Source organism: Protopterus annectens, chromosome 16.part0 (genome assembly GCF_019279795.1).
Source record: "Protopterus annectens isolate FY-2018-M chromosome 16.part0, PAN1.0, whole genome shotgun sequence".
NCBI classification, from domain to species: Eukaryota; Metazoa; Chordata; order Ceratodontiformes; family Protopteridae; genus Protopterus; species Protopterus annectens.
In genome coordinates this window covers 331,528,368-331,551,012 of record NC_056750.1, presented here as the reverse complement: position 1 = coordinate 331,551,012, position 22,645 = coordinate 331,528,368, and the positions used below count along the sequence as shown (strand labels likewise).

The 22,645-nt window shown below is 41.9% G+C and overlaps 1 protein-coding gene across 1 annotated transcript in view; it reads left to right on the top strand.

The window, feature by feature from the left end:
- Positions 1-21,951, top strand: part of SNAPC4 (small nuclear RNA activating complex polypeptide 4) — a 745,673-nt gene extending 723,722 nt beyond the window's left edge. The window contains exon 24 of the mRNA XM_044058642.1: positions 21,604-21,951. Coding sequence (XP_043914577.1) covers positions 21,604-21,620 — 17 coding nt within the window. The 3' untranslated portion in view covers positions 21,621-21,951. The remainder of the gene's footprint in view (positions 1-21,603) is intronic.
- The last annotated feature ends 694 nt before the right edge of the window (positions 21,952-22,645 follow it).

Here is a 22,645-nt window from a genome sequence, read left to right as displayed (position 1 = left end):
GGAACACAGCATCTGATATAAAAAAAGACAGAAAGCTGTGGGACTGTTTTCTACTCTTTTTTATTGCAGAGAGCAGAAGAACTTAACACTTTCCTTTCATAGCAAAACAAAACAATTAGATCAGTCAAGGGTTTAAAGGCATTTGTCACCTCTTCTGACAAATTTACATAAGCAGCAACACTGTATTAAAATGGTAAGTTTTAAATAGGATCATAGGAAGTTACTAGGCTAATGGCCCTAGGGCCTTTACAAGCCTAGCCAAGTTCTTCCCTTATTTCCGCGATCAGCACCTATTGTCCCTGTCCAAGAAGGACACAGGTAGAACCCCAGGGGTGAATTTACATTTACCCATCCAATCGTCCAGATTGCATTTGAAGAAGACCAATGAGGTGCTGTGTTTGACATGAAGTTGGGAGTCTGTTCCAAAGGTGTGGTAACCTCTGCGAGACAAATCTGTCCCTCCAGGAGTTTCTATTAATGTCACATACCAGGTTAAAGTCTTTAGAGTAAGTAACCTGTGTACCATTTGAGTTATGGAGATGCAGCATTTCCAATAAAGCATGGTCAGAGATTGCCTTGTATGCTAGGCAGAGATCGTTTCTGAGTAGTCTGTATGAAACAGAATAAAGTGACAGTAATTTCAGATGATTCACATAGGACAGATGCTGAAGACCTTGAATTTTCCTTGTTAGGAACCTTTGTGGTTTCTCCAATTGCTGCAGGTGGTTTGAAAGGTGCATACCTAAAGGGGCATTGTACTCAATTATTGGTCTGATGAGGGAAGAGTACAGAGAGGTTATAACTACTTTTTTTCTGGAGACAATGCCCTTCCTTATAAGATGAGCAACATAGAATGCCCTTCTTACCACTGTAGAGACATAGTGGTCAAAGGTAAGGCTGCTGTCAACCTGTTTGCCCAGGTCTCTCACCACTAAGTGTGTACTTAAGGTGTTGCTATTGATGTGGTAGTTAGCATGAACATCGCCCTTACTGAAAGGGATGATAATACATTTGTTTTCACTGAGTTTAAGGCCATGACTTTGGCAGCAATCATTTGTGCAAGACGTTCTTGTAGGATGTTGACTTATTTGGAGATTCTATGACCACTCCCAGTTTGCGGTCATCAGCAAACTTTGTCAGCCACAGACCTTTAGTTTCTGCTTGTACTTTGGAGAAATAGATTCCAAACATTAAAGGTCCCAGGACTGATTCCTGTGGAACACCACTGGCCACATGTCTGCTGTTGGAGGTGGGTTCCCCTATTTTGACTATATGTGTTGTATCAGTGAGCCAGTTAGTGACCCATCTAAAGATATAAGGATTGATACCTATCTGGGTTAGTTTGTCAATGATTCCTGAGTGGGGAATACTTTCAAAAGCCTTGGCTAAGTCTAGGTAAGCTGTATGCACAGATTTCCCCTCATCCAAAGCCTTGGTGACTGTCTCAAAGAAGTCCACCAGGTTTAACGGGGATGATCTCCCTTTGACAAATCCATACTGAGAAGGGTCAAGTGTTTGGAGATTACCTTGTTGATAAGGTCCATGATGATTCATTCCATGACCATGCTGATAAGGCTAGTCAGGCTAATAGCTCTATAGTTCCTGGAGTCAGTGGAAGCACCACCTTTGTGAAGGGGAATAACGGGGGCCATTTTCCATTCAGCTGGGACGAAGACAGTGCTTAGACTATGATCGAAAAGAGGACCTAATGGTGTTCTAATTCTTGTTGGAACCCATGTAGGATGTAGCCTGGGATGTTATCAGGTCTCATAAATGTTGTATTTTTGGCCTTAGAGAGGGCCTATATGACCTGCTCTTTGGAGATACTAGGTAGGGGACAGGTGGTAAGGATGACATGGGGTACATGTGGCAGGGGCAGGGGAGTGAAATTTTCATACAACCTGTTTGCCAACAGGTTAGCTATATCCACAGGCTCAGTATATGTGGTATCATTAACTACCAGTTTGGCACAAATCTGGGCCTTTCCTTTTAGGTTACGGATGTAACTAAAGAACGCCTTATGGCTGTCCTTAGTTGAGGAAGCTAATTTGGATCCATAGTTAGCTTTGGAGGACTTGACAAGAAGTCTTATTTGCTTGTTTAAGCTGAAGAGGGAGTGTTTCCAGTTAAAGGCTTACTCCCTCTTACTCTTTAGTAGCAATTTCTACCTCTTATTGTAAAGCCTGTTAATGGCATTTGTCTACCAGGCTGGTTTGCTCTTCCTTGAGGAGCTTGTTTTGGTCCTATCAGGTACGGCTGGGTTAATGCAGTTATACAGGTGTTTGTATAAAGCACTGGTGTAGAACTCTTCATAGTTGCCACTTACATCTGGGGGGGGGTGCAGTGAAGCTCTTTATACCATCTGGTAAGAGGTTGTAACCTGCTTTGGAGAAGTTTTTTAGTTTAGTTGCTGCTGGGGGGGGGGGGTCGGGGGGGTCAAATGTGATATTTACTTCAAATGAGACTGATTTGTGATCAAATCTCACCAAGGGAGACCTCACAGTGGGGGTGGTATATTGCTTCCCCATATTGGTAAGCACCAGTTTCAGGATGTTGGCACCCTTTATGGGGGTGTCAGCCAGCTGGTCCAGAGCATTGGATTTAAAGAAGTCGAGGAACCTTTGAGCAAGAGAGTTTGAGCATTAGTAATTTACCCAGTCAGTGGATGGGTAGTCAAAGTCATCAAAACCATGGTGTTTGGATGTGTCTTGATAGACTCAAGTAGATCCAAATAGGCAGAGTGGGTGTCCTGATTCACAGAGGAGGTTGTGTAGTTGGCCATGACTTGAATAGGTGTCCTACTAACAGTTAATTGCACCTGAAGTATCTCCAGAGAATCATGCTTTTAAACCAGTCTGGAGGTGTATTTATTTTAATGAATATTGATACAGCACCTCCTTTGGTTTTCACGCCTTCAGTTTGTGGTCTAAATGTGTGGAGGAGGTGCAGCTACTCTGATTCTAAAAAGAGGCTTGGAGATTTCTTACTCCTGCCCCAACACAGGCCTTTAGCTATCCCTCCTGTGCTGGACATTGTTGACGATGCCTTTTTGGAATCTAGCTTGGTCCCTGACTCTTTACATCCTGCTCCCAAGAAAACCTGATAGATATTACAGGGTTCCTGATTCTCACGAGTTCCTTTTTAAAAATCCTACTGCGGATCCTGAGACCATTTCACAGGGACCCAAGGGCATTAAGGCTACTACTGCCAAAAATCTTACCCCCTCTGATAGAGATTCCAGGGCCCTGGATAGATGGGGTAAGAAGGTATACACCTCTGCAACCTTGGCCATCAGGGCCTTAAATTGCCAGTTTCGTATGTTAAAGTATCAGCAGCATGTTATTGGATTGCTTAAACAGAAAATTATGTTGATTCCTGATTGTGCTGAAAATAAGGATTTACAGGATTTAATGCATTCTGCTGAACAGGTTGAAAAACATACTTTGCAGTGTGGTTTTGACTCACCAGAGGCATCCTGCAGGGCTGCTGTCACCGGGTCTGTACTTAGAAGGCATGCTTGGCTTAAGGAGCAATCTTTGCCAGATCATGTTAAAACTAAATTGCTGGATGCTGCCTTAAATCAGGACCGCCTGTTTGGCGACATAGCAGAAGTAGTTCTTAAAAAGATGGAGGAAGAAGCTAAATCTATGCAAACTGTTAATGATTTCCTACAAGTACAGCCTCCAAGATTTAGTAGGCATTGGCCTTCTAAGAATTGGTCCTTTCCTGCCTCTTCCAGGTCTTCTCAGTCCAAACCCAGAACCAGCAGAACACCCAGGCTTCAGTCCCAGGGTATGCACAGGACTAAGCAGTGGGAGGCTCCCACTTCCAAGTCAGGGAGTAGTAAGACTCCCCACTGTGGTAAGCTGTCTCAGTGACTTAACTTTAAAACTTCCAAGCACTTCTCAACTGACTGATCCTTTAAGGGGAAAGATTGTTCTGCAGGCAAAACACTGGGAACTCATTACCCAGGACAAATGGGTTTTAAACATAGTTTCCCAAAGATACATATTTCACTTCCACACGTTACCAACCCCAAATGGCTGGCCAGATCTATCCCCAAATCAGTGGGCAGAGGCTCAAAAGCAAGTCCTCTCTCTCTCTTAAGATTAAAGGCTATTCAGACTGTACCAGAAGAGGAAAAGGGACAAGGTTTCTACTCAAGACTTTTCCTGGTACCCAGAAAAGACAACTTGTGGTGTCCTATCCTGGACCTGTCTATCCTAAACACCTTTTTCGTGATTCCAAAATTCAAGGTGCTAACTCTTCACCAATTGCTTCCCATGATAGGCAAAGATGCCTTGTTGGCAACACTGGATTTAAAGGAAGCCTACCTGCACATCCCAATCAGGGAATCTTGCAGAAAATACCTATACTTCAAAGCAGGCTGCATACACTATCGGTTCTCTGCACTGCCATTTGGGTTATCTACTGCACCCAGGGTATTCACAAAGTGCCTAGCTCCAGTCATTGCATTTTGCAGGCAAAGAAATATTCAAATATACCCATACCTGGATGATTGTCTAATTCAGGCAGAAAGCCAGGCCATACTTCTGAACCATCTGGCATTTGTACAAAAGGTGTTAACTTGTATGGGGTACACCATAAACGAAAAGAAATCACATCTGGTACCCTGTCAACAAATTATATTCCTGAGAGCAAGCTTGAACACAACTTCCCAGATGGCTTTCCTTACGCCAGAGAAATAAATTCATTTGACAACTAATTCCATATGCAAGACTGCATATGAGGAAACTACAATGGTATCTAAAAAGCCTATGGTGTCAGCATTCTCAGGATCTAGAAGCAATGATTCCTTTCATACCCTGCCTACGGTTAGAATTCCTTTGGTGGGCAGAGGCCTGCCACCAAAACAAGGGACTACCATTCACTCTACCCCCTGCCACCCAAACCCTAACAGCAGACGCATCAGACTATGCATGGGGGCTCACCCAGCAGGGAAGTGCTTTCAGGGCAAATGGAACCCAAGTCAAATGCACCTGCATATCAATCAAAAAAAAAATGTTAGCTGAACAGAATGCTCTGACAGCCTTCAAGGACCACATTCTTCTTGTTCAATTAATGGTAAAGACGGACAACACCACTGTTATGTGGTACATAAACAAGCAGGGGGGTACCCATTCTTACCCCCTCTGAAGACTAGACATGGCTCTGTGAAACACAGCCTTGAGCTACCAAGTGCATTTACAGGTGCAATTCCTGCCAGGAAAACTAAATACACTGACAGATGAACCAAACAGAAATCTCATGGACCCACACGAGTGGAAACTGGAACCAAAGATTTTTAACATGTTGATCAACAAATGGGGAATCCCAGATCTGTTTGCCTCCCCCCAGAACTACCAATTGGACAAATTCTGCATAAGGACTCTCAACAAACAAGCTTGGAAAGTGGATGCTCTGTCCTTCAGCTGGAAAAATCTATCAGTTTATGCCTTTCCTCCTTTGCCTCTCCTCTCCAAAGTACTACTAAAGATCAAACAGGACAAACCAAGGAAGATACTGATTGCACCAGACTGGCCACGCCAACACTGGTATCCCCTCTTGCGCAGTGTGTCACAGCTGGCCCCATGGCACCTACCTCAGACACCTACTCTGCTGTCTCATCAGGAGAGCCAGATTCTGCACCCCCATCTTCAAACCCTGAACCTGGCAGCCTGGCTAATTACCTAATCTCTCCGTTACCATCCCTCAGTAAACACGTGTTGGATGTCATTTTGGAGGCAAGGAAGCCTAGTACTAGAAAATCTTATGCTGAAAAATGGAAAAGATTCTGAGCTTGGAGCCAAACTCAAGGGATGGCCACAGCAGCTCCCAATTTACCTCAGATTCTTCAATACTTAACTGAGATGCTTCACAAGGGCCTTTCCTTTTCCACCATCAAAATTCACGCCTCAGGCATTTCAGCTCATTACAACACAGAACCACCCCTCTTTTCTCACCCACTGCTCAAGAAGTTCCTCAGAGGGGCCAAAAACTTAAGACCACTCAGGAGAGCCCCAACTCCAACCCTGGGACCTTAAATTTGTATTGGAAAAACTCATTCTTCCTCCTTTTGAGCCAGCTGCAACTGCATAGTTAAAATTCCATTCTTGGAAAACAGCTTTCCTTTTAGCAATCACTTCAAGAAGAAGGGTATCTGAAGTACAGGCCCTTATGGCAGTTGAGCCTTTCATCATCTTTCATGCAGACAGGGTGTCCCTCAGGACCAATCCCTCTTTCATGCCCAAGGTGGTATCCAATGTGGCTCTTAATCAGTCCATTCATTTGCCAACCTTCTTTTCTAATCCACAGAACAAAGGGGAACGGATACTGCATTCCTTAGATGTTGCACAGACTACTTCGATTTTATTTGGACAAGACTAAACCTCAATGGAAATCTGAAAAACTGCTGGTGGCTATTGCTGCAGGGGCAGAGGGGAAGGCTATTTCAAAATAAGCCATTTCTAAATGGATAGGCCATTGCATTCATTTCTGCTATAATCACCATGGAAAACCTATCCCACAGGGGATTAGACCCCCATTCAACCAGGGCTGCATCTACCTCTACAGCCTTTCTCAGAGGTGTCCCCCTACCAGAGACATCCTAGAAACTGCTACCTGGAGTTCTGTACATACTTTCACCAAGCATTACCATTTGCCAATTTTCTCTAAATCCAGAGCTGGCTTTGCCACTGCAGTCTTGCAGGGCCTTATAGCTGGTCCTAATGCTATCTAAATTCTTTCTCCCATCCTTATCTTTGGGAATCTACCCAAATGTGATGACTGCAACAGTGAAACATGAAGAACATAGTACAGTTGTGTACACTTACCATACACGTAGATGTTTGAGTGTATTCACTGTTGCAGTCCTGGTTACCCTCCCTCCAGCCCCCTGACGTCTTTTGGCTATACCTCTATTCTCCTCTACTATACTTAAAAGCTTTTTGGTGTATTTGCTTTTTTGTTGGAGGTATAACATTGTATATTTATATTTAATTGCTCCCCATTAAGGGGGGCACCTGACATCTGGGGCAAGAAAAACTGATGTACTGGCATCGGCTGCATGCTTTATACCCATGACTACCTGACGTTATGGAAGATGAGACAGCAACCGACGCAGGACACAAGACTTTGATAATCAGGCCGACTGAGGGCTACTGCAAGCAGATAACCTAAATGTGATGACTGCAACAATTAATACACTCGAACATCTACATTTATGGTAAGTGTACACAACTGTACTTTCCTTGGACCACTCATCACTTTTTCTTGGTCCCTGTGGTGTTGCTTCTCAGGAAACCACTAAGGACCAGGAGGAAGGTATGTTTTTGTGGCTCATCAGTTGCCCTTTTTGGGTAGGGGAGAACAACTCTTGCTGGCATTGGGAAATGCTCATTTGCTAATCCACTCTAAGAGTTTCATTCCCAGGGAAATGAACATCCACCAAGCCATTTTTTTTTTCTTGAAAGGGGGGTTCTTCATAAGGAAAAAATTAATTACAAGCGGACATTTTGTTCGATTAAAGCAGATAAAGGAATTGGCTGGGTTTTGCTAAAGGCTTATTTAAGGCCTTTCAGGCTTTAAATGAGAACAAAAAGTAATGCCAGAATCCTAAGAAAGATTATTTATTTCTACCTGCACTTGTTTGTTTCTCTGTTGCCAATTCTGTGGATGCCTTCTTTAAAGCCAGCAGTTTACCTGACAATCAGCCACCTGTCTCCAGAATGTCTGATAAACTATGTAAGAGCCATAGGACCCCCACATTTCTTTTTCTGCTAGTTTGTTTTGTCAGTTTGAGAAAATTAATTTCTCATCTCCCCTTTTCTGAGACTTAGGCATTTTTGAATACCATAGTCTCCTCCGTGCCTCAGATAACCAAACATTTTCGAAGATGTGCTTATGACATTACTTGATGTTTTTAGAGCAGCTGTCAGAGGATTCATTGATGAGAAGAGTTACTTGCCTACATTCTCAGGATTTACTAGAGGATGTCAAAGTGATAAAGAGGTGTTACTTGGCCCTTTCTCTTCTGAGGTCCTTAAAAGGTATGATGAAAAACAAAAGGAGTTACTCACCTTTTCAAACCTGCATGCTGACTATGATAAAAACGTTTTTACTAGTTCAGGTTTCTCTTTCAGAAATCAGAATTAGTGTTTCCAGCAAGGCAAACAAAATTCCAGAAAACAATAGCACTGAGTTTCGCAAAAGAATTGGAGGGTCCTCCCTAAAGCAAGATCTGTCTAAGAAAACAGACTAACTCTGTGTCACCTCTTGTGTAGTCCCCTTCCCATCCTGTAGGCTGTCCCAAAGTCTAAGTCGCCACTTTCCTCTGTGGCACCAGGTAACTTCAGTCACTTGGAATCTGAGAATCGTTTTAAAAGGTTACAGCTGGCAGTAGGATTACTTTCCTCCTTTTCAAGAGATTGTTCTTCATCCTTCCATTTAAGCCTTCCTGTTCCCTTCTTATACTAGATCAGATGCTTCTCAGAGAGTTGTAGAACATGTTCCTCCATATATGAGAGACAAAGGATTTTATTCAGGTATCGTTCCTAGTGTAAAAGAAAGAAGGAATACCCACGTCAGTTTTCTAGTAACTGGTTTTAAAAGATATTTATCACCACATTCCATTTCTTAAAGGTTTCAAATATTTTTCTGTGCCTGATTTACATTTTCACTTTCTGCTTTACCCTCTGCGTTGTCAGCAGCTCCTTACAGGTACCTGGCTCCTGTAATAGTCCATTGCAGGTTGCAGGGCATTCACAGACTTTTTCACAATTGGTCAAGAATAAAAAAAAAAAATCTTAGTTTCTCGGATGTCTAGTCAACATATCCTTCATAATGACTTTTCTTCTTCAGCACATAGTAGAATGTTACGAGGAGCAGTTTCTGAGATTTTTCCTTCCAGATTCATACATCTGCCAGGGAATACTTCAAAATTCCATGTTTCATGGCCTCCACTTTTCTACTTTTCTCATGGTTCCTGTCATCAGACTTCACATAAATAAAATTCAGTAGTTCTTCAAATCACTTTGAATTCAACACCAGCACCTCCGTTCATTTCAGATTCCGGTGATAGAGTTTGTGAAAAAGGAAGTTACCCTACTGGGTGAATCGGTTATCTCTCAACCCAGGTCTCCCTTTTTACCTTTCCAGCTTCTATTTGTTCTGTAACCACAATTCCATTGGGAGTGGTTTCCTAGAGGTGAACATCCAGGGCTTGTGGAACTCGCATGACAAATTGAAAGCACAGGTAAATGTAAACAATGGATGGCACTAATAAATGCTTTCATGTCTGTGAACCATCTGTGGATTCCAGACCCTCTGCTAGTAATGTCAGACTATTCTACATTGATGTATCACATAAAGAAGTTAGGGAACCAGGTCTTTAACCCCCTTTATACAATAGCTACGCAGCCTTGGGGGGGATGCGGTCTTCCAGAAATTGTTCCATCTGTGGGGAACTCAAGTAGATCTGTTTGCCTTCAACAACAACAGACAGTTAAAGAAATTCTACTCCAGGTGTCCTTGATCACAGGCCTGGAAGACAGATGTCTTTTCATTCCCAGGAATGGGAATGTACCTATATGCTTTTCTACCCTTTCTTCTGATAACTAGGGTTGTTCTAGACATACATAAGAACTACCCAATGATAGTTGTGGTGACTCCATTTAGGCCCTGGTAACAGTGGTTCCCCTTCTTTTGAAATTGGCCAAGAGCATCTAGCATAAGTTTTCTCACATTATGGACATACTCATACAAGATAGGGGCTATTTGATGCACCCCAACCTTCTACTTCTTCAACTGACTGCCTAGATGATGACATTCAAATACCTTTTAGGCACCTTTTTTTCTTAAGGTGTGCTGCAGATATTAAAGGAAGCAATGAAGCCTGCTTGTAGGAACTTGTATATGGAAAGTGGAAAAGAGTTTTTAGTTGGTACCAAACAAAGAATCAGGACCCTTACGAGGCTCAGACTACTTGGTTTTACAGTATTTGTATGAGTTATCCTCTGGCCTCTATTACTATGCTATCCAGATTTATCTCTATGCTATCTTTGCTTGTCTGCCCTTACATCCCCCTTTCCACCCTACCTCAAGTGAAAACGTTTTTGAAAGGGCTTTATGTATCTGTCCATCTAGAAGACGAATTCTTCATGAGATCGTAATTTTGTACTGGGAAAATATTACAATGTTTCCTTTTGAAATTGCTCATTAGGCTGATTGGAAGTCTTTATCTAGGAAAACAGTATTGCCATTCTTGCAGACATCAGGGCACTGAGTATCAGTAGCTGACTTTCATTCACACCTTAGCATTTCACACTGAGCTGATCGGAGGAAGGACACTGAGGAAACTCAGAGCTATAATATATAACATTAAGTATCCTGTTTTTTTGTTTATTTTGTTCTTTATTTCTTTCTTTGTTATTTATAGCACTTTGTGTACTGTGTATTTTTCTAGCTAGTTTCAGTGTGTGTGAGGTATTAACTGGAAATTGTCCACTTTTATTAAGCATCTGTTGGGTTGTTTGTTTCTGATAACTTGTTGCAGTTAAACTCTTTTTTCTAGAGGCTCCTTTAGCTGTTTAAAACTTTCATTTAAAGGCTCACTGCTGCTTTTCAGCTGTGAGAAACATTTCTGCAGTTGTTCTAAGTTGTGGGGATGTTTGTAGCATTTCCAAATTCAGGCTTGTATTTGGGCCTAGTGTTTGTGGAGGCTGTGTGTCTGAGCACATATTCAGGGACATTTTCGTTTAGCCAAAGCCATCAGGCATTTCAGTGAGAGAGAATTGTTTGAGGTCATTGGCTGACTGAGGTCACCTTGACTACAGCTTAGACTAAGCACCTCATTGGTTCTTTTGAGATTTCTTTCTTAAAAGCTGTCTCAGGTTTCAACTTTCTGTTACCTAAGAAGTTCAGTTGTGAGTGTTCTGCCATTTCACACTGAGCTGATCGAAGGAAGGACACTGAGGAAACTCGGAGCTATAATATATAACATTAAGTATCCTGTTTTTTGTTTATTTTGTTCTTTATTTCTTTGTCATTTATAGCACTTTGTGTACTGTGTATTTTTCTAGCTAGTTTCACTGTGTGTGAGGTATTAACTGAAAATTGTCCACTTTTATTAAGCATCTGTTGGGTTGTTTGTTTCTGATAACTTGTTGCAGTTAAACCCTTTTTTCTAGAGGCCCCTTTAGCTGTTTAAAACTTTCATTTAAAGGCTCACTGCTGCTTTTTCAGCTGTGAGAAACATTTCTGCAGTTTGTTTCCCCACCTCTCTCCCTGTTGGTATAGTATTTTTATAGTTGGTGGCTTTGCAGTTGCCCGCCCCTAGTGTAAATTTGATCTGGGACCCTCCTCCCAGTCTAGTGTCATTACCTCATTCTACCCAGTACAGGGAGAACATTTGAGAAGGCCAATCAGCTTAGTTTCTGCTACTCCTTTCTCTCTTTCCACTAAAAAAAACAAAAAACAAATATCTGCTTTTACTGTATTTGTGTTTCTTCCTACTTTATTTTGCTTTTGCGTCATCTTAAAAGTACTCAGTTGTATTTATTACTGCTTGGTGTAACTCATTCTAAGCCTTTTAGTTTAAGCACTTGGGCTTGAGACCAGTTGTTTTACATTAAGAAGGTTTGTGGTCTGCACTGTAGTGGCAGAACAGGTAGCTTACATCCTTCTAAGTTGGGAACTGCTGATTGAGGGATCAGTGTCTGTTATTCTAAAAGTGTATTAATTCTGGTTTAAGCACTTGGGCTTCAGGCCAGTTATTTTACATTAAGAGGGTTCGTGGTCTGCACTGTTGTGGGAGGAGAGGCTGGACTTTGCCCTTCTGAGCTGGGAATTTCTGGTTAAAGGCTTATAGTGCCTGCATATTTGAACTGCTTCTTACTGAAATTGGTACACCTTGTTTTGTTGTAGCATAGACTAGATGCATGCCTGCTGAATCTAGCTTTGTTTGTATAACTTGAGCACTAATCCAGGCATTCTTTAAAGTATTCAATTGTATTTATTACTGCTTGGTAGTAACTTGATTAAAGTGAAGCTATCATTCTAAGTCTTTTGGATTAAGCACTTGGGCTTCAGACCAGTTGTTTTACATTAGGAAGGTTTGTGGCCTGCACTGTGGTGGCAGGACAGGTAGCTTACATCCTTCTAAGTTGGGAACTGCTGATTGAGGGCTCAGTGTCTGTTATTCTGAAAGTGTATAAGTTCTGGTTTAAGCATTTGGGCTTCAGGCCAGTTATTTTACATTAAGAAGGTTCGTGGTCTGCACTCTTGTGGGAGGAGAGGCAGGAAACTGCCCTTCTGAGCTGGGAATTTCTGGTTAAAGGCTTATAGTGCCTGCATATTTGAACTGTTTCTTACTGAAATTGGTACACCTTGTTTGCTGTAGCACAGACTAGATCCAGGCCTGCTGAACCTAGCTTTGTTTGTATGTTTGTTTGCTTGATATTTCCCTGAAAAGCTAATTCCACCTAAACTGCGACTTTTCAGCACTTCTGTGGATCCCTAGTGATATCTGCATTGCTTACTGTACTTATTTCCTTGTTTCACTTGAAAGAAAGTTACTGTTTGTCGTTTTTGCATTTAAGTTACCTGTAACACATTGCATTTAAGTTACCTGGCACTTGCTCACTAAAGCAATTATATAAGTCAGCACTAAAAAATTAAAAGCACTACACCCTCACAAACTCCCCTTGAGTACCTTGTTTCCCAGTGGCCCTTTTTTTCAATTAGAAAGGAATTCCCAATACTATTCTAGCATGTCCAAAGGTCAGTTGTCAATCTCCTCTCCGGTCTAGCTGGTGAATCTGGGAATCTTGAAGCAATGGTACAACTGCCTCATGTACACAGACAACCCTCTCCTCCTCCCAACAAATTCCAACATGTGAGAGATGCAACCATATAGCCAAACTGGAGGCTAAGCTCTCTCAACTCAGTACTGGCGTAACCAGTCAGGAGGAGAAGGAAACCACACTCACTACAATTCCAGTCTCACATAGACCTACCACGACAGCAAACCAAACAGATAAACACACAAAAACATACTCGGAGACTCTAAATAAAAATCTGCCTAAGCAGCAGAGACCACCGAAGCAGACACCCAAGCAACCGCTACCCCAAAACAAAACACGTGCAACACATAGCTCACAAAGCCAGTGTGCCGAACAGTCACAGCCCTTAAGGCTAAACAACACACCTGATACACTTGTAATAGGTGACTCTATCGTCAGGCACACTGACGTCCCGCTCACCAGGCTGAACAAGGAGAAGGTCACAGTAAGCTGCCTGTCGGGCGCTAGGATCCGCCACATAACACAAGCACTCAGGTCACTCCAAGGCAAGTACAAATATGACTCAGTCATTGTCCATGCTGGTGTGAATGACCTGAGACGTACCTCCCTGGACTACATGAAAAGAGACATAGAGGAGCTCTCTGAGCATGTAGCCCAGGCCGGTATGACCCTGACCTTGAGTAGCATCTTACCCACACCAAGAATGATGCCACAATATGAAGACAAGATGATCAATTTCAACAATTGGCTTAAGTATTGGTGTCATTCAAAGGGGATCCACTGCCTATCAGCCTGAGATGACATGCTCGACAAGCCATGATGCTTCGCTAGGGACGGCTTGCACCTGCCACCCCTGGGCTTTTGGATATTGGCAAAGGCTCTTGCTACCCCCATAGTGCCTTTTTTAGGTAAGGCTCAAGAGACAAACCCACCTCTGTAGGTATCACAAGGGATAAGAAACTAAGAGTAATGTTACTCAACGCCAGAAGTCTAAACCTCAAGATGCATGCACTCAAAACTCTCCTTAGCATGGAGAACATAGATATCTGTGCAGTAACAGAAACCTGGTTCAAGGCTCCCAAGAGCACCCCAGAACTACCAGGTTATACCTCATACCATGCTTTTCAGCCCCAAAACTTGGACCGAACCACAAAAGGAGGGGGGGGGGGAGTATCAATATTCGTCAAAGATACCCACACCTCCAGGTAGTTGGCATGGCACGAAGCATCAGAGACTATCCATGTGCAACTAACAGTGGGTAAAACTGCCTTCCAGTTTATAGCCTGCTACAGACCACCCTCCCAAACCCAGGAACCCCACTCGGCCTTCCTGAGAACACTGGAAAATATGAAGGTCTCTCCAAACATCATTATATTGGGCGACTTCAACTACCCAAACATAGACTGGGAGCATTACACTAGCTCCAACACCCTAGCCCAAAGGTTCCTAGAATTTGTAAACTCAAATGCTATGGAACAACTTGTTACCACTCCCACAAGAGGGGAAAACGTACTGGACCTGATCATCACCAACATGGGGACTTTATGCTCCAGACCAGAAGTGTATCCCTCACTGGTAAGATCAGACCATAAACTAATCTCACTGGATATTCACATCCCGACCCCCACCCCCTGCCCAGAAAATCACAGTGAAAAACTTCTCTAAAGCAAATTTCACACTCCTCAAAACCGAGGTGGAATCCTTTAAAGCCCCCGGGCCTGTGGAAAATATGGCCCAGACCGCAAAATCCTTTATAAACGCATTCTATGAACACCTTCAGGAATGCAGGGATCATGCAATCCCAAATAAAACCAAGACCCAATCCTCCAAAGGCAGACGTCCTGTCTGATGGACCCCAGCCATAAACAAACTATACAATAGAAGGGGGAAGCTACTACATGATAGAGCAAAATTCCAAAAAGGGAAGGCATCTCTGATCAGTATTAGCAAAAACTACGGGCACTCATAAAATCGTCTAAGGCCAGCTTAGAGAGAAAAATTGCACAGGACACTAAGGATAATCACAAGGCTTTCTTTAGTTATGTTAGAAACCTGGGTGGGAATTCCCAGATATTCACCCCGGGGATCATGTCAGTTGCCCTGCTAGACAGTGGTCCAGGGAAGTAAATAGTGTGGGAAGAAATAGCCAGGGAATTGTTATGGCTAGGCTTGTATAGGCCCTAGGGCTGATAGCCTAGTACCAACCTATGAACCTAGGATATGCTCAGAATTAGTCCAAATTGACAAAAAATACACTGAACCCACAGACATTGCCAACATCCTAGCTGACAGGTTCAGCGCAAACTTCTCCCCCCCCCCCCCACCAAAAGGGCAAATATCTATCCCAGCAGAGTGCTGCCCCCCTAACATCTCAGGTAAGAGCCGCCCTCTCCAAAGCAAAAAACACAGCATCAATGGGACCAGACGGTGTCCCGGGCTGCATCCTACATGAACTCCAAGAAGAGCTAAACCCAAACATAAAACTACTGTTCAATCTCAGCCTTACTACAGGATATGTACCCAAAGAGTGGCATACAGCAACAGTGGTCCCTCTCCACAAAGGTGGTGCCTCAACGGATCCTGGAAACTATCGCCCCATAAGCCTGACTAGCTTGGTCTGCAAAGCTATGGAAAGGATCATCATGGACCTCATAAATAAAGATATTGGGGACCTACAGACACTGGATCCTACCCAGTTCGGCTTTGTTAAGGGCAGATCCTGCCTCTTAAACCTGGTCGATTTCTTTGAAACAGTCACCAAGGCCATTGACGAGGGGAAGGTGGTCCACACAGCCTACCTGGACCTCGCAAAAGCCTTCGATACAGTACCCCACTCGGGCATTATAGATGAGCTCACCAGCTTAAATATAAACCCCTATGTCACTAGATGGGTTTCAAACTGGCTCAAGGACAGAACCCACATGGTTAGAATTGCTGGAGCCATGTCAGACTCCAAACCAGTTACAAGTGGTGCCCACAAGGCTCAGTCCTGGGACCTCTCTTGTTCGGTATATATTTCTTGGAGGTACAGGCCAACATGGAAGGACTGTGGCTGACCAAGTTCGCAGATGACCGCAAACTGGGCGCCATAATCGACTCTCCAGCCGACACAAGCATCCACCAAAAGGGCCTCATAGAAACAGACAACTGGTGCCAGAGCCATGGCCTCAAGCTAAACGCCAAAAAGTGTATAGTCATCCCCTTTGGCAAAAACAAAGTGCCCACAAATTACCACATAGGTGGTAATCCATTAAGTACAGAAGAAGTAATTAGGGACCTGGGGACCCAAGTTGATAGCAATCTCTCATTTGACAACCACATGGCCAAAGTGGTTAGAAAAACATTTTATATAGCCCACCTAATCATGAAGGGATTCACATCTAGATCAGGGGAGGTCATCATGCCTCTTTACTCATCCTTCATCAGGCCCATAATTGAGTACAATGCCCCTTTTGGGATGTACCTTACCAGACACCTGCAGCAACTGGAAAGACCCCAAAAGTACCTCACCAAGTAGGATCAAAGGGCTCAAACAGATGCCATATGCTGCCCGGTTAAAGAAACTCTAGCTCTACTCAGTGACATACCGCCTGCTCAGATGCGATCTGTGCCTGACATATAAAGCCATGTCCAACCCGGAATTAATGGACATGCTGCACCTCAGAAAATCCAAATCCCATCGAGCTACGCGCTCGAGAGACTTGAACCTCAGCACTGAAATAAATAGGACATGCTGGAGGGACAGATTCATAACCCAGAGGCTCCCTTCACTCTGGAATAAAATCCCAGTCCAGGTTAGGCAGAGTCCCTCATTGACTCTCTTCAAGAGGAATCTTGATGAGTGAATGGGAGATCGTAGGTTTACCCCGGGTATCACTTCTGTGTCGCTGTTAGACAGAGGCACAGTATACTAACCTTGAAAAAGGGCATAGCAAAATTAATTTAAAATGGGTGGCGAAAGCCAAACACATTCTGGCTAGGCTTATAAATGCCCTAGAGCAGATAGCCTATTATGAACCCATGAACTTATAAGCTGCTATGGTGAGTTATCTCCATTTTATTTTTCATAAAGATTGGGTAATTTGGAGAACAAATCCTTACTTTATACTTAAGGTTGTTTCAGAGTTTACATTGATCAGTGTTTTTCATCTCCCTATTATATTTATGGAACCTAAAAATAAAGTAGAAAGAATTTTACGCGCTCGAGATGTTCATATACATTTCAGATATTACACTGACAGGACAAAAACCTTCAGGGTTGCTGATCAGCTATTTATTTCGTATGAAGGTAATAAAACAAAGTAACTAGTGCAATTCGTTGTTGGATCGTTTCTTTATGGTTGTTCCATGCTATTGTTTTTGTTGTTCTCACCATGACAAGACAATTCCAGGCAAAGTCAGGGCCCACTTTATCAGAGCTTTGGCTACTTTAGCAGATTTTTAGAAATAGGGGGGGCTCTAGAAATATATTAGAAGCAGTAACTTGGTAATGTGTACACACTATAACAAAGCACTAGAAACCAGATTACTTTTTTAGGTCCTGAGTAGACTTTGCTAGGGTTGTTTTCCAGGGTATAAATTATGTGATTGAATGGTCAAATAATCGAGCATGTAATAGTCAACCCGTAATCGAATGGCCACAATGTCGAACGTTTCAATGGAGATCTTCGTACAGTGTGGAAATGGAAGTTTTCCATTGTCTGCACTGTAGTGAGATCTCGGAGTTGGTATATTTAAGTAGCAAGGGGTGTGGGGGTGCAGGGAGGCTTGCCCCCCTGCGTAGAGCGTTTAAATGGTTTCTTTGGGTGGGTGTTTCTTTTTTTATTTTCCAATCGACATTGTGGCAGTTCGATTATTATGGGTTGACTCTTAGTGTTTGAATATTTGACCATTTGATCACGTAATATAGACCCGTTTTCCAGAGGATGGTAAACTCTAATCTTTCTTCCTTCTCCCTTTTATTTCTAACATCTGTTATCTGTCTCGCATAGCTTAGACTACTGTAACAGTAATCTAATGGCAAAAATATTATAATTGGTAAAATAAGTAGCTGCACCATCTCTCCATCTCTCTCTCTTTTTTTTTGTTATTTTTGTGCCAGGGTGTGGATGTCTATCAGTGTTGCTGTCCAGCAGGGCTCTAGCCTCCCTCTTCTGAGGCAAGAAAGTTCTGAAGGTTTGGTGTCCTGGCCACTGACTTTATACTGCTGTGCAGTTGCTAGGGCACATGGAAAGTGCTCTAAAACTTTGCAGGCTGGCAGGCCAGTCTGATCCTTGGCGGGATATAACCTATATAGCTAAGGCCACTGCAGCAGTGATCACTTCAAACATTTACTGTTATTGTACGTTTACTTACACTACTATACTTTAATCAGTTGCTCTGTTGATAAATAACACCAAAACCAAAAAAACAGGAAGCAGAACAGCCAACGAGTAGTTGATGAAAAACAAATTCTTTATTTCAGTTGAACAACCCTTAAACACAAGCGCTTTCGCTCAGAAAATTCTGAGCTTTTTCTGAGCGAAAGCGCTTGTGTTTAAGGCTTGTTCAACTGAAATAAAGAATTTGTTTTTCATCAACTACTTGTTGGCTGTTCTGCTTCCTGTTTTTTTGGTTTTGGTGTTACTTGGTCTGCTGCAAATCTCGGTTGTTGGATTTCCTGTTGATAAATAGCAATAAAGCTCCTATCTTGGTTGATGCAGTGCTAATGCACTATTTCTAGTTCATGTTTCAATCTTCCCAGACTAACAGGGTATCATACAACATTTAATTGTTTCCTAAAATTGTCTTACTTTTTCAGTGCTTCTTTTTTGTTTAGAAACATCCAGGAACTCTGTCTGGATATCAGTATGGCATGAGTCCCAGTGTATTGATGGACCATTCTTTTGAATTTTGACATTTAAAAAAGTAACTTAGATGATGCTGGGTGAAGTGTGTGGAAGGAGGGCATGCCTTCTACAATCCTTTATTTAGTGAAACATCTCCAGAGGTCACTCAACCTTGAGGAAAGTTCACAAGATTTGTTGGAGTGGTCTCTCAGTATACTGGGACTTAAAAACTGTACAGTTGTCATCTGTTTGCTTCAGGCCAGGCGATCTTGTTCCATGACCACTTACCTGAGAACTGTTGCTTCTCTGAATTGTGATAATGATAGATTTTTGAATTGTCTCTTTAAAGTTGAACACATCTCCATGAAATAAAATCATCCTAGGTCTATATTAGGATTTACATCAACCTGTTTTTGGTATATATACTGGTTACAAAAGCACAAGGTTAATTTACAAGCAAAGCTGCTTCTCTAGGCTGTCCACTTGTCATCATCTGCGTAAATAGATGTATTAGAAAAGTAAGTCAGTTGCTTCCAGATTTGATCTGTTGTCTTTCTGAGTTGCTGGTGCTGCTTTATACATTCCTTACAAATTAACGACAGAGAAATACTAACAGCTGCCCTTTTGTAATCGTGAAAATGAAACAAGTGAGTTTATGCAGCAGAAAACAACAGCTTCATTCTGCAAACAGAAGAACAAATGATTTCAAAAGCACCGACAGCAGTGTCCTTTAAAACTTAAAAGAGGCCATATACAAGCCTGTTAACTTTAATTCGTTGTTGGATAGTGTTTATTGAAAAAAGTGTTGAAAAGGGGATCAAAACATACGATTGTAAGTTGTACATGCACATTGTGCAGTACAGCATGCAAGAATGTGAAAATAAGAGTCGCATTTATAATTTTCTTGTGGACTGTTTTGGGGTTTTGTTATAGGTTTATGTGCACTCATATGCTTGTATGACTGCTTTTGACCCTTATACAAATGGGTACTCTGACTTGGCATATTAAATGTCTAGATGAACTGAAACAGTAATACAAGAAACCATAAGATAGTGATGTATGTTCCAAATTCAGAAATTTGCCTGAGTTTTTGCTTTGAAAAATCTTGCTGAGGGATATATTTATTCATTTTCATTTTCGGTTGTTAACTGGGTAATTGAGCTGGTCTGCAAACCCTGTTCAGCTGCAACCCAAGAATTATAGGCAAATACAACAATTAACTGCAAAACACAGACAATATAACTATAATGTGGATATCCATGCAAAACAATGAAGTAAACAGCATACTAATGTAATAACCATGTAATAAGTAAACTATATACAAATATAAGCACATATTTTAAGAAGCAAAAATAATGAGCATGTAGCAAAGTAGGCATTTATATACATGTGCATTAAAGTCATAAAGCATCAAAAGTAGAAAAAAAGTGTGACTAGGTAAAACAGTAAAGTACCACTCTATCCAAAAATATGAAGAGTTAGCAAATAATTAAGAATAGTTGTAGCAGAAGGCTGTGTACAGTTAGTATTAGCAAATCTATATCCATAATTATAATAGCAAATAAATGTATGTATGTATGTGCAAGTCCTATATCTCTACTATATAGTTAATTATGACTAAGAATACACACACACACACACACACACACACACACACACACACACACACACACACACACACACACACACACACACACACACTGTGCTTTAGTGTATGTCCTGCCCACTGCTGTGCACTCTGATATTATGGCACTGAAAGTTTTAAAATAGTAGCCTGTAAACTGATTTTGTTGGTTGGTTTGTAGATGCAATAGTAAAACTAGAAAATAATGTAAACTGTATCTACAAATCTGTGATGAACATCAACCATTCAGAGTAAGCGTTGTAAGTTGTTATAAGACGTGACTGACCTGCTTCTCTGAGGCAACCTCATTTCTTTAGTTTAACAAGATGAGACTTTCTAAGTTCATAGTTGTGTACTAAGCTAGCAACCACTGATACTTTTTTAAGCGTACCCATGCATCCCAGATTTCTGACAAGTTTGTTCTGGGTAAGTGTAAACAGGAGCTTGCAAGGTGAAGCATTTGTAAGCAAGGGCCAGGGAGATGAACCATTTAGTGGTCGTCTGTGGCCATGAAGCATAGGTAACAAACAAGGGGTGCATTTCCTGTTCCCAATCCATTTGTCGAAGGTATACTTGAATTGGGTTAAGGAGGAACTCTGCTTATTTCCTCAGGGATGCCTGCATGAACCTTAAATTTCTTTGAATAGTTAGCAGTGGTCCAGTTGCATGGTTACCACTAACCAATGTTGCCATATAGGTTTCTGCAGTTTAACAGAATTATTTATTTTTTGTATTGTAAATGTGGGGCATACATGACAAAACAGCATAAATGAAACTTGGGTTAGGCAGAATTACTTTTTTACAGCATGGCTTATTTTAATATGCTACTTTATAACCCACCTCCATCATTCGCAGTGGTGCAGCGGTAGTGTTGTTGCCTCACAGCAAGAGGTTCTCCCATTCGATTCTCGGCTGCAGTGCAGGGAGTGCCGTCTGTGTGGAGTCTGCATGTCCTCTCCGCGGTTGGGTGGGAATTCGAAAGACATGTGTAAAAGGGCGTGCCTTTGTTGAAGGTTGAATGTCGAGCTGGCACCTTGGTGTTCGTCAAAATCTACTGCCAATCATTAGCAAACTGGAGTTCCGCTGTGGCGACCCCTAACCGGGAAAAGCCGATAGACAACAACAACAAATTTATAACCCACCTCCACCCCCATTACCACCAGTACAGACTAGCTTATTTTCTGGTGATAATGTTGTAATAAGTACAAAAAGCAAAACATTTAGCTTAACAACAGAGTGCTATGTAATGTAATTCTGTTTTCTGTTTTGTATCATTTATATGTAAGTTAATAAACAGTGCTAGAATTAATTGCTGTAGCATGAGTAATTAACTTCTGCCCTTTTTTTTCAGGAGTCCGCAAATTTTGAAAATTTAGTATCCTTTATGATGATAATCCATGCACTTCAGTGTCTTTATATATAAAATATGTATGAAAGAAAAGTTTAGCGCTATTGTAAATAAATATCCATTGCCTTTCAGTATTTGTAAATTGAAGTGTGTGTAATATTTTAGCCTGTATTTTAAGCAGGTTTGCATCTTTTGTTTTCATTTATGCAAAATGTGTTATATATTTTGCCTGGTAAAATATTTTCACTTGTATAGAGATTGCTGTTTAATGCTTATAACAGTGTAGATGTTCCTCTTGTTTCACTGTTGCAGTCGTCACATTTGGGTTATCTGCCTGCAGGTAGCCCTCAGTCAGCCTGAATAACCAGTCTTGGGATTTCTGCGTCAGATGCTGTCACTTCTTCCAGGTCGTCAGGGGTATAAAACATGCAGCTGACGCCATTACATCAGCTTTTCTTGCCATGCAGTGTCTGAAGCAGTTCGCAAGTGCCGGTAGGCTGCCTCCTGAAATTTTAGTTTTTCGAGTTTCAGACCTGAAGTCATCTAAAAGATAAGTACCTCATTGGAGATACTTTTTTCTAGCTCTAACCGATGTCAGAAAAAGTTAATAATTGTCTTGCCTGTGGAAAGCAAATACCTCACAGAGATTTTCATTCTTACTGCGTCACCTGTTTAGGCACAGACTATGACGTTCCTCGCTGTCAGTTTTGCGCCTTGTTCAACGCCCAAACTATTCGTCGTCAGGCTATTTTTGTCACTAAATACTTTCGCTCTCATTCTCCTTATTCTGAAATGGCTTCGATAAGCCATCCGCGTACTGATCTTCTGAAAAAACATAAGGATAAAGACAGAGAGAGACCGCATAGGTCCAAAACTGCCAACTATGCTTCCGTTAAGCTAGTCACCAGTCCACCGGTACTCAGTGAGGTGCTTTCGCAGCCCCTGATACCCGCTTCTACAGATTCGCATGCTACTACTGAGACCCATTCATAGTCCGGTATGCCGCGAGATGCTTCTTCGACTGTGGAACCTGCAGATGTCTCTA